The following is a 9889-nucleotide window of genomic DNA, read 5'->3' as shown; positions in this document are numbered from 1 at the left end:
GGAGGAAGAGGAAGAAGAGGAGGAGGAAGAGGAGCCACTTTCCCCAGTGGCTCGGTTGGGATCGATAGCAAGGAGTCACCAAGGGAGTCATCGCCAAAACGGGGCAGAACCGGGGCATTCCGGGTCACCTCAGGGTCAGGGAGGAGCTACCCGGCCAGCGACACGTCTGGGTACTATGACCTGACCCCGGACTCCTCCAGCGGGGCATCTGGGGCAAAGACATTCAATTTAGAGGATATTCCGTACCCTACCAGAGAGAGTGAGAGGCACAGCCCCTCCAACATGTCCCTCTCCTCCTCCTCCTCTGCCCCACCCACCCCGCCCCGCCCCCCACCCCAGACACCCTGGATGCCATCCCCATTCCCCCACCCACCCTGGACCTCACCAACATCCCCATGCCGCCCGTCACCTTCACCATCACCCCGCCAGCCCCCATCCCCAGGCCCAAGAAGGACCCCCTGCCAAGACCCAAGCCCCCGGTCCCCCTTCCTCCCATGGCAGCTGCCCCACTGCCCCCCTTATCCGTCCCCTTGCCCTGCCCCACGCCTGCCCACAGGGAGGAGTCCCTACCAGCCTCGCCGCCCCGGGAGGTGCCCCCCATCGGAGGGGCGCCGGTGTCCCCCGGGGGACATGACAGCGACGACGACGAGCCCCCCGTCCTGCATCCCCCGGCCCCCGAGCCCCGCCCCACCCACCACCAGCCACACCACCATATAGTGAGTTTTGTTTATGTTAAGAGATAATTTATTGGATTCCAGCCAGTTGACCACATGGATCAATTCAATATTCATTGAATGTTGAATGTAGTTCACTTAGGACCAGATACAAACAATAATATTCTCCAATTCATTTAAGAAATCTTTTAAATTACCACTAGGAGAGAGAGAGAGAGAGAGAGAGAGAGAGAATGTTTTAGATATTATTATTATTATTATTATTATTATTATTATTATTATTATTATTATTATTATTATTATTATTATTATTATTATTATTATTATTACATATTTCTCTCTCTCTCTCTCTCTCTCTCTCTCTCTCTCTCTCTCTCTCTCTCTCTCTCTCTCTCTCTCTCTCTCTCTCTCTCTCTCTCTCTCTCTCTCTCTCTCTTCCCCCCGCCGCCGGGAGAGGCACGCCGCCCGTGAACAGGTGTGGTCACATTATTGTCATCATGATCAGGCCGCCGCGGGCCGTGGTGGCGTGGCGTGGCGCGGCCTTCACCCTGCTCATGACACACGATTCCGCGCCGCCGGCCAGGGACCTCAGCACCGCCTTGATTCGCGCTAACACTTTCCAGGCCTTGGCTTCCTGCGGCCTTCACCCTGCTCATGACACATCAATCCACGCCGGCCGGGACCTTACGCCTTCGATGTATGTACGTACGTATGGTCAGCCGCCAGGCAGTAGTAGTAGTAGTAGTAGTAGTAATAGTAGTAGTAATAGTAGTATTAGCAATATTAGTAGTAGTAGTATTAGTAGTAGTAATAGTAGTAGTAGTAGAAGTAGAAGTAGTAGTAGTAGTATTAATATTAATGGAATAAAGGTAATGTGTCAGTGACACTTAAAAAAATATGCATAAATAAAGAAAAAATCTGTAACTTTCTTATTAATTGTGGTAGAATTATAAATGAAGTTTCATTTTAGGTGTACATTTTCCAACATTTCTTATCATGAAATCAGAAATATCCTATATCTGATAAATTTATAGATTGCATCTTCAGTCAGAGACGCTTTCCGGGCAAGAAAGCCATCATGCGACCATTCCCGTGGGAAAAAACCGTTAGCGCTCTCTCTCTCTCTCTCTCTCTCTCTCTCTCTCTCTCTCTCTCTCTCTCTCTCTCTCTTATTCGTTTTTTTCCAAACTTTATAAAATAACGATAATAATAATAATAGTAGTAGCAGTAGTAGTAGTAGTAATAGTAGTAGTAGCAATATTATTATTATTATTATTATTATTATTATTATTATTATTATTATTATTATTATTATTATTATAGTACTCCTGCAGCCCAGCCCGCCCCTACCACCACAGCCCGCACACCCTAGAGCGCCCCCCACATGCTGGCCTCTTCCCTGCTTCACGGCCAGGCCAGATGGCTACTCAGTGCGTGGCGGCCTCAGGGCGTGGCAGCTGCCACACCCCCGAGGGCTCCTCGCCCCCAGACCACTGCCACGGCCCACACACCCCAGAGCGCCCCCCACATGCTGGCGGCTTCCCTGCTTCACCGCCAGGCCAGATGGCTACTCAGGGTGTGGCGGCTGCCACACCCCCGAGGGCTCCCCGCCCCCAGACCACTGCCAGTACCACAGCCCCGTGGTGCAGTACCACAGCAGCATCAGTCCTCCCTTCTCCCGCAGCCCCCGTGGAGCCCCGATGGGGGCGCCGCGCCAGCCCCACAGGGTGGCGCAGTCCATGCTACCAGCACCACCACCACCACCACTACACTGCCCCACCCCGCGACCGCTGGAGCCCCCAGCGCACCCCACGCCGTGTTACCCGTGTTACCCGCTCTCTGTTACCCTCTCCCCGGGGCGCCGCTCATCACCCCCAGACCGCCGTGCCTCCCCGGAGCGGGGCCGCTCACCCCCCAGCCGCTCCCCACGCTACTCCCCGCGCCATTCCCATTCCCGGGGGGCTGAGGTCCCCCTGCCGCTCCCCCTCCCCACTGGGTGAGGTGTACCCCTACGAGCGGCGGGGCTGGGGCTGCGCAGCCAGGGAGTGGGAGGCTCTCACCACCACCATCACAGCCCCAAGGCAGAGCAGAGAAATAGGGAGGTTAGTAAGAGGAGATTCTGTTCTTTCCCTCCCCTCTCCCCTCTTCCTTACTTTGCCTCTGCTAATTACATTAACTCAGGTGTACTAATGTCTATTTTCCCCACAGGTGTACAACGCTGTTATTTTAACCTCCCCTCTCCCAAATCTCCCCAAACTAATCTCCCTTTTTTTTTTTTTTTTTTTTTAATATATATATTGATGTAATGAATTCCGATATAATCGTCTTAGGTAATCTCCCCAATGACACAAACAAACACTGCCCTTAACAGACTCCCCAAACTAACCTCCCCATCTCCTGCCTGAATTAACCTCCCCCAAAATACAAGACCCATATAATTAACCTTTCCAGTTACACTAAAACCGAACACAATCTTCCCATCTCCCCACCAGTCTGATCTCCCCACCTCCATATTCTGTTAAACAAATTTTCCCATCTCCCCATTCTAATACCACCACTACCCTCCCCCACCTCCCACAATCTCCCCAAAATGAATCTTCCCATCTCCTCTTACTAATCTCCCTATTTTTCTCCCTTTCCAAACGTCACTCACCTCCCCATTTCCCTCTCTCCCCTAACCTTCCCATTTCCCCACACCCTCAAATTAATCTCCCCATCTCCTCATCTCACACCTTAAACTAAGCACACATTTTCCCTTCAGTTTCCTTCTCCTGACCTCCCCAGACTAATCTCCCCACCTTAACCTCCCCATCTGCTGCCCTGATTCCCCCATTTCCATCATAACCTACCTTCCAGTCTCACTACACCCTTCTTTCCCCCAACCTCCCCATTTCGTCCCCACACTAATCTCCCCATCTCCCCCAGGGCAAGGGCTATGGGTACTCTCCCCCTGCGACAGTATTTGATGACCTCCACTGGGTTCCACAAGGGGGAGGAACAGCGAGTCTCTCCCCCCAGCCCGCTCCCCCTCCCCCAACACCCTCGATGCCAAGTCTTTGGGTAAGTAAGGCAAGGGGTGATGAGCGAGTGAATGGTGTGTTTTTTGGGGTGTTTGGGGGTGAAGGGGATGGTAAGTTTGTTTATGGGGGTGGGAATGGGGTGGGAGAGGGTGTCACTGGAGCTCTGCATGTGTTAATGGGTGGTAATGGGGGTGTTTTGGCTGTTAATGGGCTGAGAATGGGGAAATTTCAAGAGATGGAAATGGGAGAATGAAAGTTTTGGGGAGTTAAAAGGAGGGAAAGAAAAAGACGTGTTTGTTTGTTTGTTTGTTTGAAAGAGAGAGAGAGAGGGGGGGAGGAAGAGGAGAAAAGAACAAGAATGAGAATAATGGTAAGATAAAGAGATATTCCACGATAAAGAAGAAAGGAGGAGGAGGAGAAGGAGGAATGGCTTGGAGGTAAAACAATAACTTACCATTATATTACCTCCTAAAACACCCCACCCCCTCTTCTCTCTCTCTCTCTCTCTCTCTCTCTCTCTCTCTCTCTCTCTCTCTCTCTCTCTCTCTCTCTCTCTCTCTCTCTCTCTCTCTCTCTCTCTCTCTCTCTCTCTCTCTCTCTCTCTCTCTCTCTCTCTCCAGAATTCCCTGTGTGTGTGTGTGTGTGTGTGTGTGTGTGTGTGTGTGTGTGTGTGAATTAATTAAATGAAGGAAGGAAGGAAGAAAAGATTGAAGAAAGGAAGGAAGATAAGAAACGATAAGGAAGGAAGGAAGGAAGGAAAAGAAGATGAAAGGAAAGAAATAGAAGGAAAGGAAGAAAGATAAAGAAGAAATAAAATTTATAGAAATACAAGGAAAATGAATGAATGAGAGAGAGAGAGAGAGAGAGAGAGAGAGAGAGAGAGAGAGAGAGAGAGAGAGAGAGAGGCTGGCTGGCGTGACTGACTCGATTCTAAACATTGTAACTCTCTCTCTCTCTCTCTCTCTCTCTCTCTCTCTCTCTCTCTCTCTCTCTCTCTCTCTCTCTCTCTCTCTCTCTCTTGCAGGTACTCTCCCAGCCGTGTCACAGCTGATGATGATGATGCCACCCCCACCCCCAGCCTGAGCCACCCTCCACCCACCCCAGCCCTCACCAAGCCTCCTCCAGTAACCCTCACCACCACCACCACCACCACCAGCGACGTAACACCCCACCCCACCCCTCCCCAGACCACAGGCAAGGTGACAGGCAAGGCATGTGAGGTGCGTCACAGCTTTAGTAACTTATGCAGGCAGTGGTGCAATGCTATGCCCACAACACTCATTCACTTTGCTGTTTATATGTATAAGATGAGTACTGGCTAAGGGTAAGACAAATTCTTGCAGGTGTGTGTGTGTGTGTGTGTGTGTGTGTGTGTGTGTGTGTGTGTGTGTGTGTGTGTGTGTGTGTGTGTGTGTGTGTGTGTGTGTGTGTGTGTGTGTGTGTGTTTAGGAGCCCATTAAATATTGGTTGTTGTTAGAAATGGAAGAGGCTCTGAGGGACTTTGAAAAGGTTGCTTATATCAGTGAAATGAGTAGGTGTGTTCTTGGAGACAGAAGCAGCATGTGGCCTGGCCACATTAACTCAATGACTGAGATAAGGAAGGTTACAGTGATGCGTGTATCTGAAATGTTGGTCTGGTTGGATCATAAGACTCAAAATTCTCAAACGCTTCTGCACTGCACCTTCACTACATTAAAAAAAAGCTCTCTAGTTGATGTTACACAGGTTTCTAAGGGTGTATTTATGGTTCTAGTGGCATATTAACAAGAATTCCACATTAATAACATGATAAACACTCTTGAGAACCCGGCTGATCATCTCTGTGGCCTTGGAAAATAGTCATGGCAAGAGAGCAAGGCGTTTCAGAATAGGGCCCTTGCAACGTCTGGTGGTGAGGCGCTGAGAGCAGTGGAGCTTGAGTGCAGTGGTGATGTACTGATGGGAGGTGCGAGGAGGTGGTCTGGGGGTGTGTATCAATGCAGAGGGGTAACTGAGTGAATGGTAGACACAGAGAGAGAGAGAGAGAGAGAGAGAGAGAGAGAGAGAGAGAGAGAGAGAGAATATCTAAAGCTGTCATTAATCCCTCTTTATTGCACATATAAAATGTGTTTGTTATTCATTCATTCTAAAATACTGATCCTCAAAAAAATTAATGCAATTTTTATCTAACCCAAGCAAATTTAATGGCCAGTAATTCACAGTGGTGCCACAATTATTAGGAACTGTAATACTTGAAATCAAATGCAGATGCTTCCATTTCCTCCCCCTGTTTCTCTTTCTCTCTCTTTTAAGCAAGCTCTTTTCTCTAATGCACATCAAGCTTCAAGCAAATACTTCCTACTTCAAGCAAGCCAGACTTAACTTATCAATATTTTCTGTTGTGGCAGAGTGTTTGCCACACACACAGGCCAGTATTCACAAACGGTTTGCTCCCTCACCACAACTTTCTCAAACCTCACATAGATGATGAGCAGGGTTGTCAAGAATGTTTCTCCCATTAATGATGTAGAAATCTTGTTAATCTGTCATCCTATGGCCTCACCATAGGAATTGAATTGGAGGAATTGAGTTTTTGAGGCACTGAACAACATCCATGATGCTTCAGATCCCAGACTGTTGGATGTGACGCCACAAGACACAGGGCTTCGTAACACCAGTGCACGGTGATCAAGACAACACTGGACCAGAAAGACGCAAAGTACAGGGAACAACACAGTGCTTCTTCATTTTAGGTGTGCTAATCCAGACTCTTAGACAGGGCAGCACAAAATATAGATAGTTTTCACAACACTAGTGTACTATGATGATGCAGGAGAGCTAGGAGTGCTAGGATGAGTGTCTGGGGAGAAGCAAAGCCACCAGGAGACCAGAGGCATGGGTCAGCTGGGAGGCACTGAGTATCAATGAGTAAACAACTGATTACAGCTACAGGTGAATTGTAATCTGCAGCCTTGCTATACAAGACTTGACTTTCTACTTTCCCTCACCCCTATTCTCTCTCTCTCCACATTCTGAATACAACAGTTAACCACCATTCTCAATCTTCTATCTCTTTCACTGGTACACTCTGAAACTCTCTTCCTGCTTCTGTATTTTCACCCAAGCTTCCATACTAATTCACTGGCACTTGTCTTCCAGGTGAGCCAGAATGAGCTTGTTAAACTGAGCGGCCTCTTCAAGTACCACTGGAACTGTTCGTCAGAGGAGGAGGAGGAGGTAAGGGAGTGCGCCAAGACCCTTTACAGCGGTGCAAAGGAGTGGAGGGAGATGAGGAGAAATTTGAAAGAGAACAGAAGTAGAATGACATCAGATAGCAGGAGTCCTTAGGATTTAGCACAATAAGATCAATAATTCTCTTACATGAGTGACCTAAAGTAAGGCAGTTTAGTCTGGCCTAACTTAACTGACCTACCTATTTCTGTTATGAGCTAAGATAGGCTATGTTAGGTTATATTAAATTATATAATTATTATTATTTTTTCATCATTATTATTAAAGAAAGGAAATAGAACCGAGAAAATAAAGTTAAAAATTATTGTTATTATTCTTTTTATTACCAAGATGATTGATTGATTGATATATATATTGTTGGACTAAAGCCTGCACAACAAAGAAGGATGATGCAACCTGCCACCCATCCTTTGGACATAAAACAATAGACACAGAGGATAGAAAAATATTGCACATACAAATAATACAAAGGGTTTCCTGAGAATCTGGCCCTTTTATGCAGGAGGGACACATTCCAAGGGCCACTTTGTTTTGTTTTGCTTTGAAATGCAAGGAAAAGAGTCAACAGTGCAAGGAAACAAAGAAAACCAGACTGACTTGTACATTTTTGGGGTAACTATGCTAAATTACTGCATTTATTTATTTTATTTATTTATCTTTATTTGTTTATTTTTTATTCTATTTTTCTTTAGCTCTGAATTTACTATATAAATCCATTCATTTATGTTTGTTTTAAAAGTATTGTAGTGTGTGTGCAGAGACAGAAGTTAGGTTAGCTCAGACAAAAGCAGAGGCTGAAGCAATGTTCTCAAAGAAAAAGAAAGAGAGATTTAGCAGTTGCTAATGCAGAAGTTTATGGTCTTAGTTGAAGAAGAAGTAAAAATGGTTCCAGGTAATGAAAGTGTAGAGAAGCAAAGTTATCTTGAACAATACATAGAGTCACAAAATGAAATGAAAGCACAAGCAATTGCAAATGAACAAAGTGACAATGCCATGCCTCACAAATATGTTACATTCCATGACCCACAGGAACCTTCTTCTTGCAATACAGATCATGAATTGATGACAAATGAAGTAGATGGACAAATATTTAGTGAACCTCAGGTAATAAATCTCAACCCTACAGCTCAAAGTGTTGTACCAAGCTCTCGTGGACACACTCTGAATGTTAACATGCCTAATAATGTGAGACAGAATCATCAATCCTTTTCCCATCCTGGGGGAACCTTTGCAATCAATATACCTGATCCCAAGTGGAGCCTCACTCCAATAGAACCTAACACCTTTGATGGAGAACCCATGGAATTTCAAAGTTGGTTGACAAACTTTGAAACTTATGTAGAGTCTACAACTTCTATTGGTAGAGAGAGACTTGCCTACTTAGACAGGTATACAACTGGTGAGGCAAAGGATGCCATTAAAATGTTAATGCACTTTAACTCTGATGCTGACTATGTGCAAGCAAAGAAAATTCTTAGGGATAGATTTGAAAACAAAAGCATCATAGCTGATGCTTACACAAAAAAGTTAATGAATTGGCTACCAATCTCTCCACATAATGGTCCAGCATTAACAGCATTCTCAGATTTTTTGAAGTGCTGTTTAGCTGCAATGAACCACACTTCTTATTTGTCATTTCTGAATGACCCTAGAGAGCAGAGAAAGGTGCTAGCAAAACTCCCTGAACACATTGTTCATGACTGGAGAAAGCAAGCAATGATATATCTTGATACTAACAGTAATAACAACACCCCTAGTAGCAATGAAGACCACCACCCACCCTTGCAAATGTTATGTCAATTTGTCCACAAAGATACAAAGGGAGCAAGCAATCCTTTTGTTTCCTGGAATTCAGTAAGTAGGGAAGTAAATGACTGGATCAAAACTCACACAAGGGCAACCAATTGGAAACCAAGGGAATCAAACATCATGACAAAGAAGAGAGGGGGGTAGAACTTTCATGGCCAAAGCAATTGAGGAAAAACCAATGTGGTCATTCCCAAGTAAAGTAAATGTACAAGCCAACAAACAGTATCCCCAAGGACCTGGAAAGGAAAGGACCATTCTGTCACTACTGTACAAAGGATCATGATTTAGATGACTGCAAGGAATTTGCCAAACTTGATGGTAATACTAGGTACAAATTTGCTAAAGAAAAACGGTTATGTACAGGGTGTCTAACAATGGGTCACAAAGGAAAGGATTGTAGAAGAAGGAAAGTTTGTAAAGTATGTCAGAGATACCATCCCACAGCTCTTCACAATGATGACATGACAAGAACTGAGAGCCAAAGGGTGCCAGCACAAGCAACTCAGCCTAAAGATGATAAACCCACAGTAGTAGCAAATAAGGTCAAAGTTACAGAATCAGTGACACACGACATGCACACCATGATGATAGTTCCTGTATGGTTACATCATGTTAGTAATGGAGAGAATAAAGTTTTAGTGTATGCCCTGCTGGATGAGCAGCAGTCTGATGCTTCATTCATCAAGGAAAGCACTCTGAATAAATTGGGAGTTAGTGGACCATCAGTGTCACTCAATATCCACACAATAAGTGGAAAACAAATCACTGATTCTATCAAAATTCATGGACTTAATTAAAGTAAGAGGTTATAATGAAGAAGTGGAAATATCAGTCCCTTCAGCACATTCAACAGAAAACATTTCTTCAGCTGGACGGAGTCAGATACCAAGGCCCCAGACTGCTTGTGACTGGCCCCACTTAAAGGCAGTCTCTGACAAACTAATGAAATATGACCCAAACGTTGACATAGTAGGACTCCTCCTCATTGGTCTTGACTGTGCAGAAGCCATTATGGCAGAAGAGCAAATAGCAGGTGATAGCAAGAAGCATCCCTATGCTCGTAGGACAGAGCTAGGTTGGGGGATCATTGGTAGAACCCACCCCATTCAAGTCCATTGGAGGATACAGTGGTAGTCTACAGAACAGTGACACAAG

General features: G+C 45.7%; 1 protein-coding gene across 1 annotated transcript; it reads left to right on the top strand.

Moving 5' to 3' along the window:
- Positions 1-326: 326 nt before the first annotated feature.
- On the top strand, positions 327-7235 carry LOC135098812 (nascent polypeptide-associated complex subunit alpha, muscle-specific form-like). Its single transcript, XM_064001201.1, has 7 exons — positions 327-716; positions 1298-1371; positions 2009-2776; positions 3600-3734; positions 4719-4888; positions 6300-6426; positions 6833-7235. Exons 1-6 carry the CDS (start codon positions 396-398, stop codon positions 6359-6361), a joined length of 1530 nt encoding a protein of 509 aa, XP_063857271.1. The 5' UTR covers positions 327-395; the 3' UTR covers positions 6362-6426; positions 6833-7235.
- Positions 7236-9889: the final 2654 nt, after the last annotated feature.

The sequence above is a fragment of the Scylla paramamosain genome, unplaced genomic scaffold (genome assembly GCF_035594125.1).
Source record: "Scylla paramamosain isolate STU-SP2022 unplaced genomic scaffold, ASM3559412v1 Contig82, whole genome shotgun sequence".
Lineage (NCBI taxonomy): Eukaryota > Metazoa > Arthropoda > Malacostraca > Decapoda > Portunidae > Scylla > Scylla paramamosain.
The sequence above is the reverse complement of the archived record's forward strand: the minus strand, read 5'-3'. Positions and strand labels throughout refer to the sequence as shown.

Excerpts from the sequence above, each read along its gene's own strand:
- LOC135098812 (XM_064001201.1), top strand. The coding sequence starts at position 396 with ATGCCGCCCGTCACCTTCACCATCACCCCGCCAGCCCCCATCCCCAGG. Across the intron at positions 717-1,297 it reads ACCAGCCACACCACCATATA|GCCTTGGCTTCCTGCGGCCT; the intron begins GTGAGTTTTGTT and ends AACACTTTCCAG. Across the intron at positions 1,372-2,008 it reads CGGGACCTTACGCCTTCGAT|CCCAGCCCGCCCCTACCACC; the intron begins GTATGTACGTAC and ends GTACTCCTGCAG.